We start from the raw sequence: 19,158 nt of genomic DNA, 5'->3' as shown, positions 1-19,158 counted from the left end.
GGTGAACCAAAGGAAGAAACAAATAAACTGGACGCTGGAGAGATAATTGGATTTTGTATTTGTGCTATCTTATTGCTGTCCCTGTGACATTACACACACAGCCAATACCTTTGCTTAGGAAAAATCAGTCACAACACTCTCATTAAAATATACAATATTTTTCATTATTCAAATGCAGTGGTATGAATATGATATCAAAGACAATACGCACGCACAATACTGAGCGGGTGTTGTGTTTTCTGTGTGTGTGTTTCTCTGTGTGTGTGTGTGTTTCTCTGTGTGTGTGTGTGTGTATCTGTGTGTGTTTCTGTGTGTGTGTGTGTGTGTGTGTGTGTGTGTGTGTGTGTGTGTGTGTGTGTGTTTCTCTGTGTGTGTGTGTGTGTGTGTGTGTGTGTGTGTGTGTGTGTGTGTGTGTGTGTGTGTGTGTGTGTGTGTGTGTGTGTGTGTGTGTGTGTGTGTGTGTGTGTGTGTGTGTGTGTGTGTGCGCGCGCGCGTGCCTGGGAACAATGTACCTACACATCCCTACACTCTAATAAATAAACTATAGAGATGGACTGTAAGTCAACGTGGTCAGAGGAACACTGTTCATGCAAATGAAAGGAGTAGCCTTCTGTCTAAGCAGGGGGAGCAGAGGAAGGACATCTCAATGCCAAGGGCACAACTCCACAAAAGCACTTGGCTGAGGAATAGTGCACGGAATAAAATAGCTCTGTAAAGCAGTGTTTTTTTCTCCCCTCATGATACAATATATATGAAACACATTTAGGTAGAAAAGTGGAGATGCCATGAGGAGAACTGGCAACGTTTACACACAAGAACACAATAAAAACCCTGACTACTTAGCACACAAACTACTCTCAGATGAGATCAATTTGTGCCGTTGTGTTGGCATTACTTGTTTGAATGCTGGGTTTACAGGAAGTAGTGTATACCGGCATAAAAATATACACTATATATACAAAAGTATGTGGACACCCCTTCAAATTAGTGGACTCGCCTGTTGCTGACAGGTGTATAAAAATTGAGCATACAGCCATTCAATCTCCATAGGCAAATATTGGCAGTAGAATGGCCATACTGAAGTGCTCAGTGACTTTCAAAGTGGCACTGTCATAGGATGCCACCTTTCCAACAAGTCAGTTAGTCAAATGTCTTTCCTGTTAGAACTGCACCAGTCAACTGTAAGTGCTGTTATTGTGAAGGGGAAACGTCTAGGAGCAACAATGGCTCAGCCGCGAAGTGGTAGGCCACACAAGCTCACAGAACGGGACCGCCAAGGGCTGAAGCACATAGCACATAAAAATAGTCTGTCCTCGGTTTCAACACTCACTACCAAGTACCAAATTGCTTCTGGAAGCGCAAGAACTGTTCGTCGGGAGCTTCTTGAAACAGGTTTCAAAGGCCAAGCAGCCGCATACAAGCCTAAGATCACCATACGCAATGCCAAGCGTTGGTTGGAGTTGTGTAAAGCTCGCCGCCATTGGACTCTGGAGCAGCTGAAACGCGTTCTCTGGAGTGATGAATCCCACTTCACCACCTGGCAGTCTGACAGACTAATCTGGGTTTGGCAGATGCCAGGAAAATGCTACCTGCCCCAATCCATAGTGCCAACTGTAAAGTTTGGGGGAGGAGGAATAATGGTCTGGGGATGTTTTTCATGGTTCAGGCTAGACTCTTTAGTTCCAGTGAAGGAAAATCTTAACGCTACAGCATACATTATCGACGATTCTGTGCAACAGTTTGGGGAAGGCCCTTTCCTGTTTAAGCATGACAATGCCCCATGCACAAAGTGAGGTCCGTACAGAAATGGTTTGTGGAGACCGGTGTGGAAGAATGACCTCAACCCCATCGAACGCCTTTGGGATGAATTGGAACGCCGACTGCGAGCCAGGCCTAATCGCCCAACATCAATGCCCGACCTCACTAACGCTCTTGTGGCCGAATGGAAGCAAGTCCCTGCAGAAAGGTTCCAACATCTAGTGGAAAGCCTTCCCAGAAGAGAGGAGACTGTTATAACAGCAAAGGGGGGACCAACTCCATCTTAATGCCCATGATTTTGGAATGAGGATGTTTGACAAGCAGGTGTCCACATGCTTTTGGTCATGTAGTGTAGAAAACACACAAAGCATTGTCAGATGCCAAAGGAAGATATATTTTCAGGCCACGGCTTAATATCTCAGTTTCGATAAACAAGGAAACATGGTTCCACTCGAAAGATGTGTCTAGGCCTCACTGCAATGAAGATTAAGAATTGCTGCGTCTGTGTCTGCAGAACGGACGGCTCCAGGACAAATGATCCTGCACAGAACATAAAGGTCAATCAGAAACGCTACAATCAAAGTTGAGCATGTATGTGCTATTTTTCTTTCTTTTTTATTCCAAAGGACAGAATCCCATAGAAACTACCCAATGGGTTTATTCAGTCACACTTATCCGCTTTCTCAAGTATGTGTATCATAAAGTCTTGAGTTAAATGACTGAGTGCCTGTACTTCTGGCAGAGAGTCGGGAAAAGTAATATCCCCATTTGAAGTAAACCTTAAAAGCTCAATAACTGCACCCGTATAGGAAATGAAAAACACGACTCGTTATTAGAAAACCAGAAGTTCACGATGTCAGAGGAAATCAACGTTTCCAACTTTGAAAACAGACAGAAGTATTGCAAATTGTATCTTGTTTATGGGATAAGGTCAATGGGATACATTCCAAAACACATGAACCTAATGTGAAAAGGTGAGAGAATAAATATTTGGATCAAATGGAACCACAAATACAACAACATTATTATTAAGGTTAAGGTTATTGAAGTAGCAATATAGATCTGACGATACACTGGTAGAGTTAAAAGGTTGAGAGAATAATGGTTACAGAGCACATAGGGATATCATTAGTGACTCGTTTATAATCCAAATTTGTCTTGTGTGTCAGAGCAAGGATCTATAGTTCAGGTCATGGGGATTGCACAGTGTATGGACATTATCCCAGCATCCGTACTAGGCGTGTGCATGCGTGTGCGTGTGTGTGTGTGTGTGTGTGTGTGTGTGTGTGTGTGTGTGTGTGTGTGTGTGTGTGTGTGTGTGTGTGTGTGTGTGTGTGTGTGTGTGTGTGTGATAGTGTCTGTGTGAGTGAGATAGTGTGTGTGTGAGTGAGATAGTGTGTGTGTGTTTATTTCAGTAACCCACTTCTCATACTTGTTTAGATTCACATTGGTCGTGGAGAACCACAGGGTGTGCAGGCTTTTGTTCCAACACAACTGAATTGATCAACTCACCACGGGTTTGATGATCAGTTCATTTATTGAATCAGGTCTGCTATTTAAGCTGGGATTATGCCTGGTATTTACAGTATGTTTCCAGGCCTGAACCCCACAACTCTCTAGGTCAAAGTACAAACTTCATCTCTCTTCAATACCATAACAGAATCACTTACTGAGTCTTCAATACAGTTCCAAATCCAAACCCTAATAAACACCCACTGGGTCTCTGCTGTCCATTATGCACCTGTGGTGGAAGGTACAGTAGTTCCATAGGTCCACTCACCACAGCGATTTTGACCTGGAACCCCATGACGTCCCTCCAGGCGTAGCAGAGGAGGTGCGGCAGGTAGAGGACGAAGTAGATGAGGCCTCCGCACGCCGCCGCCAGGTTGGCCTTGGAGAAGAAGACGCTGATGAAGAAACACTCCATGATGGTGGCCACGCAGAAGACCAGCAGGAAGACGAAGATCACTGAGGGGTCGCTGTACTGCAGCACCTTCCCATACTGCACCGGGAGAGGGTCGGAAAGAAAGGGATAATAAAAGGGACAAGAGGGGGGAAACAACACTGTGGCCCTGTTCGAAATGCTTCCTTCCTCATTTTCATGAGATAATCAGAGATCTGTAAGTGATAGGTGAAAGCAAGGCTATTGTAGGTAGATGATCAATTACCATTACATTTCAAAACAACTAACTCACCATATTTTAGAACTACAGAACTGTGATTTAGAAAAAATTATATCTCATGTAAAAATAATCCTACATTATCAGGGTTTTACTTTCATCAATCAAAACATTTTTGATCGGTGTTTACTTCAAGGAAGTATAAAGGAAGGATGTATTTCGAACAGGGCCATTGGTAGCCACAAAACTAGCCTAGTTAGCACTTTGGGAGTATTGATTGCCAATGGATGTTTGAGCCTTAACCATTTCTTGTGTCTAGCAGGCATCTTACAAAAAAACTGAGTGATCATGACTGATTGTGGTGATTAAGTTATTATTTGTGAAGAGAGCACGAAGCAGAACAAAAATAAAGCTTTTGATTAAAATGACTCATTGTTGAGGATTCGATAAGCAGTAGGCAGAGTGACTCACCAGGTGTTGATAGTGTCTTATGAAGACTACTCCTACTAATGTATCACCTGTTGTAATTCTAACATTCCGTCGTATCAAAATATGATTTAATATCACGTTGACGTAATGGACTGTCAGTCCTTGCATCTATAACTCCCTCTATGGATTTGAAAGTGGTTACCCTTCCCCAACCCAATAGCAATCCACTTGCTGCCATTTTGTTGTTTTTCTAATAAATGAGTGAGCCTTTAATTGTTAGTCTATAGTTAGTTGTAATATAACCCCTATAGTGGCGTCACTCTGCTTAGCTGCATTAAAAGGAGACCCTTCCCCAGTCTTGGAGGTCTGTCCACTAGAGCAACCAAACTCTTTGATTACACTTCATTACAATGTCCATTGAACAAACCCAAACCCACTGAATACTGTATTAGGAGTATTGATACACCACTGGTTCGTTACAAGCAGTGGTAGCCAAGCTAACAGCCTCATCTAAATTGATAAGAAATGTTGCCTAATTCTGCTGTTTGGTATTACAGCACTTCTAGTGATTGTTTCTTAATTGTTTACTACATGCTAATATTACAATATACCTTATCACTTCCTTCTTGTCCAGCCATTGGTAATCTTAGCCTTGAAATGAGAATGAGTTTGTGCCCATTGCCCACAGCCCTTCAAGAAGTGGTCAAAGGTCTCCCTGAATCAGAGTGGAATCAGTGGTGAATCACCTTGAGGATGAGGGTGAGGAGGAACGCACTGACAGCCAGCGGCAGCACGCTGGACACGGCCCAGCTCAGCCAGTAGGTGGAGCTCCTCAGCCCTGTCATCCTCACCGTCTCCTTCAGACGCGCCTCCTTCTCCATAACGATGCCCTTCACGATCATGGCCACCGAGTAGATCCAGGCCAGGGTCATGTACAGGGGCAGAGAGCGCGCCAGCGAGCGGAGGAACCTAAGGGGGGAGGGGTCGGACAGCGGGCAGGGTGTACACGGCCCAGTCACATCTGGATGCTGATTGAGATTTTCTCCTGTGCTATTGTCGTGGCAAAATCCCAATGTGTGTATTATGTAACTACAACTTGATTTCCAGCAATAAACTTGATAGATATTAGAGCAAATAGACTTCACTGGTGGTGATAGCATTCAAGTGGCCTGAGATATGGATTTCCAATGTTTTGACCTCATTCATTTTCTGCAAAGTTCTGTGTCAACATACAGTAGTTTCGAGGTGTACAAGCGCATGTGGCAGACTCTCAAAGAAAGTATGAATGTTATCCACAGACTCTGAAACGACTTTCACCCACTGGACACAGACATCAGTACAACATCTATTTTTGATTTACTTTCGGTTGAGTTGTCAACTAACGTGAATTCAATGTATATTCAACAAAACATTTCACCATGTCATTGTATTTAGGGTAAAAGTTGGGGGAAAAAATACTAAATTCCCTTACGTTGATGACTTTTTTCAAATTCAATCAGTTTTCCACCATGATTCAACATCCTCACATTACAATTTTTGGTTGAAATTAAGTGGAAACAATGTTAATTCAACCAGTTTTCGCCCAGTGGGCAGTAAGTACATTATGAGGTCGTATAGAGGTAGAATATAGCGGGTATGTTGATCGCCACTAAAGTCATATTCCCATTAGGGAACATGGTCTGTGAAGAACCAAACCAATCTGTTGATTTACCTAACGAATGCTTCATCTTGTTTTTTTTCTTTGAGTGAGAAGCAAAGAAAGGCCACAGTGTTTGAGCCAACAATATTAATAAACTCAGATAAATCACTCTAGACAGGAGGGGAATTAGCATTTTGACATCCCCTGGAGTGGAATGGCAATTGGAAAAGAAGAGGGAAAATTCAGGTGTGGATGACCAAACTTGTGGCAGTCATGCCTAGTCCAGACACAGCAGTCAAATAACTTCCTTCGGATTCCCTGATATAGAAAATGGCCATGAAAATATCATCCTAATAATAACTGATTTCTATGATTTGAATACCCACCATGCCCAGGGGTTCCTCCAAGGCACCCAACTAACTCAATTTATTGTTATTAATCTTTACAAATTGCTGATGGCTGGCAAACACATTAGGCTGATGGGGAAATTACATTTAGCCCAGCTGTTCAAATATCAATTTTATTTACCAGGAGTATTTTCCAATTAAACTGCAAAACATGTATTAGCTGATCTACATTGTATACTATCCTTTTCTTTTTAATTTAACCATGCATATGAATTAGGAGGCTGAAAAGGGCACAGTACCTTTTAGAGGCAGGTAAAAACAATGCAAACATGTTTGTGTGGTGATGAGCAAACAAAATGGCCACCTCATTGTGATAATGGTTCTATAATTTAGCTTAGACGCACATTAGTCCATGGACAGGGGATCAATTTAACAGATAGGCCACTTAATTACACACGGCAGGATCAATGACACAGAAGAGTGATGTACATTTAAAGCTACAGAGCCGCAGCTCATGTGTCTCCCATCAACAACAACAGCTTTAAGAGTGACGCCGTTCAGTAATGACTAGGTGAAAGCTGTATGTAACACAGGACATTTTGATGCAGCATTTGAAAGTTATCAAGAGGACATACTGTATGTATATGGCAGCAAACAGGACCATTGTACAACATCGAACACAGTGTTCCTACTGTCATACATGACTATATAGAGTCACTCAGAGGCCATATCGAGTCGGCCATATCCAGTCTAATGTGATATTCCGGTAAGCATCCAAAATTGCTTTGATTCTGTAAGTGCACAGCATAACAGATGGTCATTTTTTTTGTATATAGCTTCTCCTAATGGATCCATTCTCAATGACAGACATTTTATTCAAAGACTGTCTCGATGGGTGGAATACTGTCTTTCATCTAGTCGCACCAGTATGACTCTCCGGAGTGTCACTAGGGAAGTTGTGTCACATCGATGATACACATAATTTAGTACATGCTTGAATAGCGTGCAAAGAAGGCGATGCAATCGCAGGAAATACAGGCATATGATTTACAACAAGGCTGATTTTAATGTAGGGGAATTACGATTTTAGTACCAAGCTCAATCAATTAGCATGACACAGTGGAAATTGAGATAGGTCATGCCTGATTTGTTAAAAAAAATATATTATTGGCATTAGTTATCCCAGAATTAACGGGAGCAAGAGTAACAAAGAACAAGGCACAACCACTTTACAAATCAAATATCTTTTAGATCCTGTATAACAAAATATTGTGCACCTGCACGCTGTCCTAATATGGACACGTACTCTGATTAATGTACATACTTCTCTTAAATAAAACAATGTTTTCTCGTCACTTCTCTTTAAACAACATAGCACTTCAAACGGCACTGTGCCTATAATGCATTTACACCAACGCGGATGTGTTTAACTCATTACGTAAAGTTTATATGACTTGCATGGTAATCTTCTTCTGTGTTACTTTGCACACTAAGTAGGACTATCAGGAAACAATATGCTGTACAAGCTCAAGGACAGTCAATGATAGCTAACAACCGGTGGAATCCGTTACTCCACGTCAGTTTATTTTAGTAACCAAGTGATATTATGCTTTGTTATTTGAAAGTAGTCATCATTCTCAGTACTGACCTTAACCATGACACTTATGAATGCGCATGGGACCATGAGCAGGACAAAGTTCTCGGTGAACCACGCGAACCAAATGGCACCGTTCTGAACTCCAACGGCCCGCTGAACCTCCTTGAGCCTAAGCTCCTTCTCCAGGACGAGGCCCTTGATGGTCATGCAGACGGTGTACATGAAGGCCAGCACCAGGTACATGGGAAGCATGGTTCCGATACTCGCGAGGAAGCTGGTGGGTGCAAAGGGAAGGCAAGGGAGGCAATCACAGAGGTCACGAAACAGCTAAGCCGGTGATATCGACAAGCCCAGGTTTTGATAAGGGAAGGCAATGCAGCAAGATGGGAGTTAATGCATTATTTATTGATCATCTGTTGTATAAACCCCACTCCTTATGTAAAGACAGAGCTCTCGCAATCAGGTTTTCAGAGATGGGCTGAATGAGGCATGTTGAACAACTAACAAAAACAAAATCAATCTCGTCTTCAAATCAATGTGTATCTTGAGTTCAGAATCAGCACTTAGTTTAATGGACTAATATAATCTTTCACACGTTGTTTTAATCTTGTCGTACTATCATAGCTAAGCATAATAATTTACTGAACAGGGAGCCTTGGCAACCATTGTTCTATTGTTAAAATGGCCTCTAGTCATTTTGAGAAATTCAACACAGTTTAGGATAACACTTTGTCTGAACACCTCATTTTTCATCCAGTGAACAGACCCTTGCCCCTTAGAAGACCGAGAGAGAAAATAAGTTCTGTTGATGCAGTAAATGTCATCGTCCCAACGGATGATCCATTAAGATAGACACACTCTGGGAGTTTTTAATCAAGGGTCCAATACGTTTATAGATTCAGCTCTATTATAAGGGGATTTTACATTGAGCTAGCCTTCATAAACCTTGTGCATCAGCTCTATCTAACCATCTAGAAGCACCCGCCATACTCAGCATGATGGATCATTTGATGATGTTACAATAGAATCAGACAGTATTAAAGCAGGTTGGTGGTATTTATTGGGATGACTCATGTACTGGAGGCAGCTCTGCAAGATAGTCACTAGCTGGCACAGCCACAAAGTCTCAAAATCTGATTTTAAACCTAACCCTTACCTTTACCCTAACCACGCTGCTAACCCTAATGCCTAACCCTAACCTTAAATGAACAGAAAGCTAATTTCTTGTTTTCATTGGATTGTTACGATATATAGCCAATTTTGACTTTGCATCTGGCCCATCTAGTGGAAATCGCTCAGCTCTGCTCCAGGATAAGATTCCTCCCAATAAACTTCAATCACGTTTCATAATGCCATGTCAATATATTGTACGGCGCCAATATAATAAAGTGCTGCCATTGCTCTATTAGACAGTTAAGAAGATATATCAAATGGATTGAGCCTTTGACAAAGTAAAGATTTCACATATCAATTGTGCTTACCGACCATAAATACAATCCTTAGAATGCCAACGAAGCACCAGTTTATCACGGTGGGGCAGGCAGGATAAAGGGGCTCTATATACCGTAATAGGTAGAACAGTGTCCCACATTCATGCTAATAAACATTAAGATTTAATGAAAGCACATTTCCAGTGCATTTACATTGGGCTAATTTCTCGGCTAACTTTTGGGCGAGTGATTTGTTACGGGACTTTTGAAACTCGGCCAATTGAAAACGGGCCGGCACAAAAGCCTACTTCTTTTAATTGGTAATTCGCCCCTGACAATGAGGACCATTTTCACGAGGAAAGCAGGAGCAGAAAGGTTTTTTCTCTCTCCAGCACCTAAAGATTTTCTCCAAACCTAGCTGAGTTAGTAGAGGCATATGTGAGCATAGAAACATGGGTAGTGGCTACCCAGAGATGTTAAAAACACTATAAAAGTTTACATGATATCACGGGCCAATGTATCATATTAATTGCAAATTACGGCGTGATCCGCTAGGATAGTCCATTTATAAGATGAGAAGTGCCTTTTATAAATCCCTCACTACCATATGCCAGAATGCAAGCACCACAAAACAGACTTTTCGAAACCATTTGTGGAGAGGATTTGGAGTTGTGCCTAGCTTTGAAAGACATCAACTAAATGCTGTCTCTCAGTAGTACCAATTAGGGAGTCAGAGGGGAATAACGGTGTACCTTGTCCTCTACTTCACAATGTAGAGACAGCCCTTGTGACAGAGAAAATTCAGTAATGTGAGTGCTTGAATGGGAGCGACCTGGCTTCGAGGTCACTTCCTGTTCTCTCGTGGGATGTATCACTTTCACAGGAAGCAGTGTAAAGCCACAAGAAGGGTTCAAGTTAACACCACCAAGTTTCTAGGAGCAACTGAAACAGGAGTGTCAAAAAAGTTGAACTTGGAATGTGTGTGTGTGGAATTCAGATAACATGTCTAATGTTAACTCAGGTCTGCTTAAGAGCTTAAAGTAAAGAAAAAAAGGGGAAAAAAGAAAACAGTGGTTTGTTTTCAATCTATTTTTGACTTTAATCACATCTTTTCTTTACATGTCAACTCTCTAAACCCTTTTGGGATGCATTTCAATACTAGATTACATAAAATGATCTGATTATAGCCACTTTAATATAATAATGTCAGATTTTGTTTCCTAATGGAGGACAGAAATGTTGAATTATTCTGGCAAAATATTTCATACACAAATGTTCTTTCTTAAAAACGACCCCTCTGTGTGTAATCTTTTTGAATGAGGTTACATTGTACAAGACATCTTTTAAATTAGTTAAATCTAAAGAAGCCCTGTCTTCATATTAACTTTTGTAATCTGATCCCTGATTAGACCACTTTGTGTCTTAGTTTTATTTTTGTTTAATTTTATTTTCTGTTATTTATTTATGCTTTTTCTACTTGCTCGGTCTGTTTATTAGATCATAAAATTTTCTGTATGTAAAACGTGCCTATTTGAATTTTTTTTTACAAACAAACAAACAAGATCATGCCTCAGCTAACAGTTGCATCAGAATGAATATTAATCCCCTTATTACAGAGACCTTATTATATTGTAATATCTCTTTAAAGGGGCAATCTGGGATTCAAACAACATTAATGTACCAAATTCCAGATTGCCCCTTTAATGGTTGCCAACCTGCGTCCGTTAACTCCTTGTCGACTTGTCACTATAGAGTCGATCAGTCATGCACACCACGTTTGACACTGACAACCTTGCCACCAGATGCTCCTGAATAATACATTGCTGATCGATTTGAGGATGCTTAAATAATATAAGTCCTCTACTGGGTGCATGTTACAGGGCTAGAGTTACATCGCCGCCGTGACTTAAATTTAGGAGAGTTGGGAGACTTGGGGTTCTTAGTAAATCAAGTGATATGGGTAGCAGAGAAACTCCAGAGAATAGTGTAATTATGTTAAATATGTTCTTGCCACTGAAACGGGAGGAGGGGTGAAATATTCCAAGGGTTAGTTGGTTGGTATGTTTTAGAGATCATTTTAACTGCCGCTACAAACATTTATGTTTGCAGACGTGGTGATTCTCAAAAGTATCTACTGTTTGAAAGTCAATTTGGTGTCTTTATTGTTGTGCATATAGGCACAAAGGGGCAGTATCGTTGATGTAAATTTGTCTCTCGTATTTGCAGATAATACATCCATTATCACGTTTGCAAAGTAATACTGCTGGAAAGTGCAGTCACAATACTCATATACCTATGCTGTAAACAATTTCAAAAGCCTCATAGGAACCTGTCCCGTGCAATATCCAAGTTCTATGTACATGTTATTGTAATTAAGTTCTGATACAATATCAAGATTGCATTGTTAAACGGCTATTGATATGGAACAGCATTGAGTTACAAACAATTGATTCTCTGATTCGAGCGCAGCCGAGACTCCGTGTCTTATCTCGCCCTTAAATGCCGAGGAGCCTGAACTCTTATCCTCAGCCTTCATTGCATGGTTATGTGACAAATACAGTTTGAAAATGCAAAAAGGGTCGGCTCTCGTTGAAGAACCAACAGATCTGTAGCAGTTGACTTTGTACTGTAAATAGGTACTGGAGTGGGAGAGAAATACAGTGAGGAAGGAGAGAGGGTAAACCTGCTGGAAACACAGTGGTATCTATGGGTCTTTGTTTCATGAGAGCCACTGGGTCAATACTGTCGGTCAACCCCTGTCTAATAATATATTATAGGTGCAAAGGAGGGAAAGAAAACCCACTGGGGGGAAAAATTGTTGAATCAACACTGTTTCAGCATAATTCGTCAATGTGCAGTTTTGTGACGTGGAATCTAATTGTAAAATACATTGGATTTGCAAAAATTCATTAACGTAAACGGTTGTTTGGAGGGTGAAATTTTAACCACAGGATTATTTCATCATGTTGGTTGTGCTTTTAGTGTAGTGATACCAATCTCACGTTTTTGAGTGGTTGAATAATCTGATCTCATTGATCGTGTCAATCAAATATTACTCCAATCGGAATGTGTCCAATCGGAATGTACTCTTCTGACTAAGAGTATCCCTGAGAAAGAGCTGCAATGATTGAAATGCATAGCTCAATGTTTAAAGGAAAGTGCAAGGCTCATCCTCTATTATATGGAAAATGGAACAAAGCATGATAAATCAAATTAATATTGCAAGTACTGTTCATAAAATCACCTTTGGGATGCTATCTGCATCTAAAATATGCAGGTAAAGTGAAAGTGTGTTATTATCAACTCAAACAAGGGCATTACATGGACTGAAGCTTTAATAAAGCACTTTACATTACTGTGTCAAGTGTATGTAATTTAGGACCTTAATCCATATATTTGATTTGCTTCGCACAGTTAAAGTGCACATTCTTTCAATTGATAATAAGTTGTGTAAAAGTACTGAGAATTCTCTAGTTTTGAAATTGCATTTTAAAGTCAGATTAGGCATTTTGGTCTTTTCTAAACTGAAAAATGGTTACAGCAGGTTAAAAACAGGAACATCTGAATGCACAATGCTCTTCCTCCCACTTTTGACTGCAGCGGCAGCGACACATTTTGAGATCACAATAATCACCCCAAAAGGTCTTTTCTCTCATGCTTCCCTGCATCTTCCTTTTTTCTGCAATCCCACTCTCAATTATTTATGAACTAAATAACGGTTTTCAAGTGTTAATAATTTACAGGAAACCCCCAAATGTCTAGGCAGGGGAAAGAGTAAATGGCGGAGGGACTAAGGGTTTTGTGGCGTTTATAGCCCCCATTCATCTTCAGTGGTTATTATTCCTTTGTTTCACGGAGAGGGAACCCAGGCAGGAGGGCAGCATTATGAAATAAGCACTTTGATTGTCTCATTTGAGCTCATTTGCAACATTCGCTGGCAAATAATGAACATAAAATGGATGGTTTCCATTTTGCCATTAGAGAGGGTGAGGAGACCATTCTTAAAAATACAGGCCTACAGCAAACCACAATGCATATGCAAGATGATCTTTCACCCTCTCACCAACAGTCTTCACGGGATAAAGCCAACTGAGTTTACTGTTGTGTGTCACCATAGTGTCTATGTGACCAACTGGGATTTGAACCCAGGTCTTCGCTATGAGATTGTGTTAGCCCTCTGAGCTAAAAACCAAGGTATTAGATCTTCAGGTCTCGGTCAAGATTACTCCTCACACAAGTGTGGCTCACCAAACCACCTCTGTAATATATGTGTTTTTGAAACGAGCTAATACTCAGAAACCCTAAAAGTGGACTGCAATCAGTTTGATATTCAGCAAGTAACGACTGCCATAAAGGCACCACAGGTAACAATGCTGTTGTGTCTGTTATGCATTTTTTTTACCTTCATTTCCAAGTATTCAGATAGATTCGATTTTTGCAAATAGCTAATCATTTTTCTATGTTGGTTGTGTAATACCTTGTATACTATGTATACTATGGTATAAGCCTAGTAAGCCCTATATTTGATCAAGGTCCTTTTTGAAGATTCAACAGAATGTTATGTGGTTTGTGCTACCAATCAAGCTGATTATCGGCTAAAGAGAGACGTTTTTTCATGGAGATTCAATTGCTAGTCCAGATGTTGATGAGAAATCAATAAAGACATTACTGACTCTGCCAATGTGCTTTCTGTCTGACTAGCACTGATGTTGTCTTTAACCATATGTTTCCAAGGCAACCATATGTAGTAACTTACCATCATTAAAAATAACAAATTTCTAACCAGACCTGGGTTCAAATAGTATTTGGCATGAGCATTTTGAGCTTGATTGGGCCTACCTGGAGTGCCAGATGGGTGGGATTCACACGTTGGACTATTCCAGGGGTTACATTGAATCAGGCAAGCTTGATAAAGCACAGATAAAGTATTAGAAATATATGTGCTCTAATCAATGCCACCAGCAACACTAGGCCTACTGCATCTAAAAACATACATAGGTTCATCATTAATTCTCTTTAGTTCTAAGGCAACCACGTGGACAGAGTTTGCACTTACGGGACTATTATATTGGTTCCATTGCTCCAAGCACGCACAATCAATTGCAGCGGAAATATCTGACAGAAAGCAAATACCATTTGAACCCAGGTCTGATCTACAATCGTAACATCCTCACCTCATGACTCTAGTCTCCACTCCCTCTAGCCCTGGTCATACTACTGTATCATAAGAAGGGTATGTTCCTATGACGGTTGTTAGGCTATATGCTCTGGTGCTGTTAACTTGTTAATTCAATCATGGGTCTTAGGGACAGTGATTTCTAATGCGGGAAATATCTGTGTCCTGAAACATTGCGTCTGCTTTGCACCCTAGTCACTATTTAGTGCACTATAGGGAATAGGGTGTCACTTGGGACTGAATGTCCAAAACATTAGGAACTCCTTCCATGACATAGACTGACCAGGTGAATCCAGGTGAAAGCTATGATCCCTTATTGATGTCAATTGTTAAATCCTCTTCAATCAGTGTATATGAAGGGGAGGATATCAGTTAGCCTGTCTGGCTCTGGCGTTCCGCCAGCGGAACTCCTCCCACATTCCACTGAAAAGGCAGAGCGCGAAATTCAAAATATATTTTTTTAGAAATATTTAACTTTCACACATTAACAAGTCCAATACAGCAAATGAAAGGTACACATCTTGTGAATCCAGCCAACATGTCCGATTTTTAAAATGTTTTACAGCGAAAACAGTACGTATATTTATGTTAGCTCACCACCAAATACAAAAAAGGACAGACATTTTTCACAGCACAGGTAGCATGCACAAAGCCAACCTAACTAACCAAGAACCAACCAAACTAACCAACAAACAACTTCATCAGATGACAGTCTTATAACATGTTATTCAATAAATCTATGTTTTGTTCGAAAAATGTGCATATTTCAGGTATAAATCATAGTTTACATTGCAGCTACAATCAGAAATTGCACCGAAAGCAGCCAGAATAATTACAGACACCAACGTCAAATACCTAAATACTCATCATAAAACATTTCTGAAAAATACATAGTGTACAGCAAATGAAAGACAAGCATCTTGTGAATCCAGCAAATATTTCCGATTTCTTAAGTGTTTTACAGCGAAAACACAATATAGCGTTATATTAGCTTACCACAATAGCCAGAAACACAAGCCATTCCCCAGTAGCAAAAGTTAGCGATCGTAACAAACCAGCAAAAGATATATAATTTTTGACTAACCTTGATAAGCTTCATCAGAAAAGTCCTATAACATCAGGTTATACATACACTTATGTTTTGTTCGAAAATGTGCATATTTAGAGCTGAAATCAGTGGTTATACATTGTGCTAACGTAGCATCTTTTTCCCACAACGTCCGGATATTTTTCTGACACTTTTTCTGACACACATATTCTGACCAAATAACTATTCATAAACATAACTAAAAAATACATGTTGTAGAGGAAATGATAGATACACTAGTTCTTAATACAATCGCCGTGTTAGAATTCTAAAAATAACTTCATTACGACATCCAGCTTAGGTATAGCGAGAGAGTACCCAAAAGCTGGGCGCAAACGACTAGCACAACATGTTCGACAGATATATGAAATAGCATCATAAAATGGGTCCTACTTTTGCTGATCTTTCATCAGAATGTTGTACAAGGGGTCCTTTGTCGGGAACAATCATTGTTTGGATTTAGAACGGCCTTTTTCCCTCTCGATTTAGCAACCACACTTGCCAAGTGGCGCGAATCTCTCCATCGTAAACAAACTCAGAGAACGGAACACGGCAAAACTCCCCAAAACATTTCAATAATCTGATTAAACTATATTGAAAAAACATACTTTACGATGATATTGTCACATGTATCAAATAAAATCAAAGCCGGAGATATTAGTCGTCCATAACGACAGCTTATCAGAAGGCAAATCCAGGTCCCTGCTCGCGCTCTCCAGAAAACAGGAAACTGGTGACACGTCATGCCAAGAGCTATAATTCGAGCCCAGATCAAGTTACACACTCAATTTCTTCTCTCACTGCTTGTCGACATCTAGTGGAAGACGTATGAAGTGCATCTAAACTAATAAATATCAAGGACTTTAATAGGCAGCCCCTAGAAGAGTGCATCGATTTCAGATTTTCCACTTCCTGTCAGGAAGTTTGCTGCAAAAGGAGTTCTGTTTTACTCACAGATATAATTCAAACGGTTTTAGAAACTAGAGAGTGTTTTCTATCCAATAGTAATAATAATATGCATATTGTACGAGCAAGAATTGAGTACGAGGCCGTTTAAATTGGGCACGATTTTCCCCCAAAGTGAAAACAGCGCCCTCTGTCCTCAGAGGAAGGATTTTTAGATTTTTAAGCCTTGAAACAATTGAGACATGGATTGTGTATGTGTGTGATTCAGAGGGTAAATGGGCAAGACAAAAGATTGAAGTGCCTTTGACCGTATGGTAGTAGGTGCCAGGAGCACCGGTTTGTGTCAAGAACTTTCACGTTCAACAGTTTCCCGTGTGTATCAAGAATGGTCCAACATCCAAAGGACATCCAGCCAACTTCACACAACTGTGGGAAGCATTGGAGTGAACATGGGCCAGCATCCATGTGGAATGCTTAAGACACCTTGTAGAGTCCAAGCCCCGACAAACTGTGCCTGTTCTGAAGGCAAAAGGGCGGAGTGCAACTCAATATTAAGAAGGTGTTCTTAATGACTTGTACACTCAGTGTACTTTGTTGTACAAGTGGACTTAGATCTCCTTTGTAATTATCTGTCCCCCGATGACGTCATTGAGCTACATGATCAATCCATGTAGATGGGAGTAATTTCCTCTAAGGAAACCTTAGCTGCCTAAGACTGAGCGCTTTAGTGCATTCTCTGTCTCGAAATACAGATACTGTATGTATTGTGCCATAAAACGGTAACACTAACGAATGCCTGATTTACACAGAATAGAATGGTCCCTATCAATCTCTATATCATGGACTTTGTCAGTGGCTTCATAAGGGATTTGGGTACTTTCTCGAGGAGGAAAAATGATATTGAATGAAAGGGAGGTATGTAAGTATGTAGCCTGAATAATTCAAAGGTACATCAAGCATTCAGGGCCCTGTTTCCCGATAGCGATGGAACGTAAGCTTACGAGTGTTTTAACCATACATCTTTCCTCAATTGACTGAACAAGAAATGTATTTCAATATCATTGAAATATATACCGTAGGTACACTACCGTTCAAAAGTTTGGGGTCACTTAGAAATGTCCTTGTTTTTGAAAGAAAAGCAATTTATTGGGCCATTAAAATAACACCAATTTGATCAGAAATACAGTGTTGTAACGACTCTCGCGGGTTGAAAAGGAGACCAAGGTGCAGCGTGGTAGGCGTTCATGATTTTTAATAAAACTGAACACCGCAACAAAATAACAAAGTAGAAAATGAAAGCGAATAGTTCTGTCAGGCAACAAAACAGCTAAACAGAAAATAACTCCCCACAAAACCCAAATGGAAAATCACAACTTATATATGATCCCTAATCAGAGACAACGATAGACAGCTGCCTCTGATTGGGAACCACACATGGCAAAAACAACAACGAAATAGAAAACATAGAATCTCCCACCCGAGTCACACCCTGACCTAACCAAACATAGAGAATAAATAAGGATCGCTAAGGTCAGGGCGTGACAGTACCCCCCCCCCCCCCCAAAGGTGCGGACTCCGGCCGCAAACCTGAACCTATAGGGGAGGGTCCAGGTGGGCATCTACTCTCGCCGGAGGCTCCGGACTGCGGAACGTCGCCGGAGGCTCCGGACCGGGGAGCGTCGCCGGAGGCTCCGAACCGGGGAGCGTCGCCGGAGGCTCCGAACCGGGGACCGTCGCTGCAGACTCCGGACCGGGGACCGTCGCTGCAGACTCCGGACCGGGGACCATCGCTGCAGGCTCCTTGCCATGGATCGTCACTACAGGCTCCGGGCCATGGATCATCACTGGAGGCTTCGTGCCATGGATCATCACTGGAGGCTTCGTGCCATGGATCATCACTGGAGGCTTCGTGCCATGGATCATCACTGGAGGCTTCGTGCCATGGATCATCACTGGAGGCTTTGTACGTGGAGCCGGAACAGGTCTCACCGGACTGAGGAGACGTACTGGAAGCCTGGTGCGGGGAGCTGCCACAACACGTCCTGGCTGGATACCCACTCCAGCTCGGTGAGTGTGGAGAGCCGGCACGGGACGCACTGGGCTATGCAGGCGCACTGGAGGCATAGTGTGTAGAGCCGGCGCAGAATATGCTGGGCCGTGGAGGCACACTGGAGGTCTGGAGCGCAGAGCTGGCAGAACTAGCTGAATCCCCCCTGTAGCACGGCAAGTGCGGGGAGCTGGAACAGGCCGCACTGGGCTGTGCTGGCGAACTGGGGATACCGTGCGTAGAGCTGGCGCAGGATATCCTGGACCGAAGAGACGCACCGGAGGCCAGGAGCGCTGATCCGGCACAATCCGGCCTGGCTGAATGCCCACTCTAGCACGGCAACTGCATGGAGCTGGAACAGAGCGCACCGGGCTATGAATGCGTACTGGAGACATGGTGGGCATCACCGCATAACACGGTGCCCGAGCGGTCACACGCTCCCCACGGTAAGCACGGGGAGTTGGCTCAGATCTAAACCCTGACTCCGCTAATCTCCCCGTGTGCCACCCCCCCCCAATTTTTGGGGGGAGCTGCCTCTCGGGCTTCCGTGCTAGCCGTGACCCCTTGTATAGTTGCTCCCTCCTTGCTGCCTCCGTCTGCTCCCATGGGAGGCGATCTTTCC

General features: G+C 41.8%; 1 protein-coding gene across 1 annotated transcript in view; it reads right to left on the bottom strand.

Annotated features, from left to right (window-relative positions):
- LOC120030237 (phospholipid-transporting ATPase ABCA1-like) overlaps nt 1-19,158 on the bottom strand; it is a 218,291-nt gene that overhangs the window by 147,392 nt on the left and 51,741 nt on the right. Inside the window, exons 13-14 of the mRNA XM_038975583.1 lie at nt 7,942-8,164; nt 3,539-3,760 (exon numbers count right to left, since the gene is read on the bottom strand). Coding sequence (XP_038831511.1) covers nt 3,539-3,760; nt 7,942-8,164 — 445 coding nt within the window. The remainder of the gene's footprint in view (nt 1-3,538; nt 3,761-7,941; nt 8,165-19,158) is intronic.

Source organism: Salvelinus namaycush, chromosome 36 (assembly GCF_016432855.1).
Source record: "Salvelinus namaycush isolate Seneca chromosome 36, SaNama_1.0, whole genome shotgun sequence".
Lineage (NCBI taxonomy): Eukaryota > Metazoa > Chordata > Actinopteri > Salmoniformes > Salmonidae > Salvelinus > Salvelinus namaycush.
This window is presented reverse-complemented; position numbering and strand designations above follow the sequence as displayed.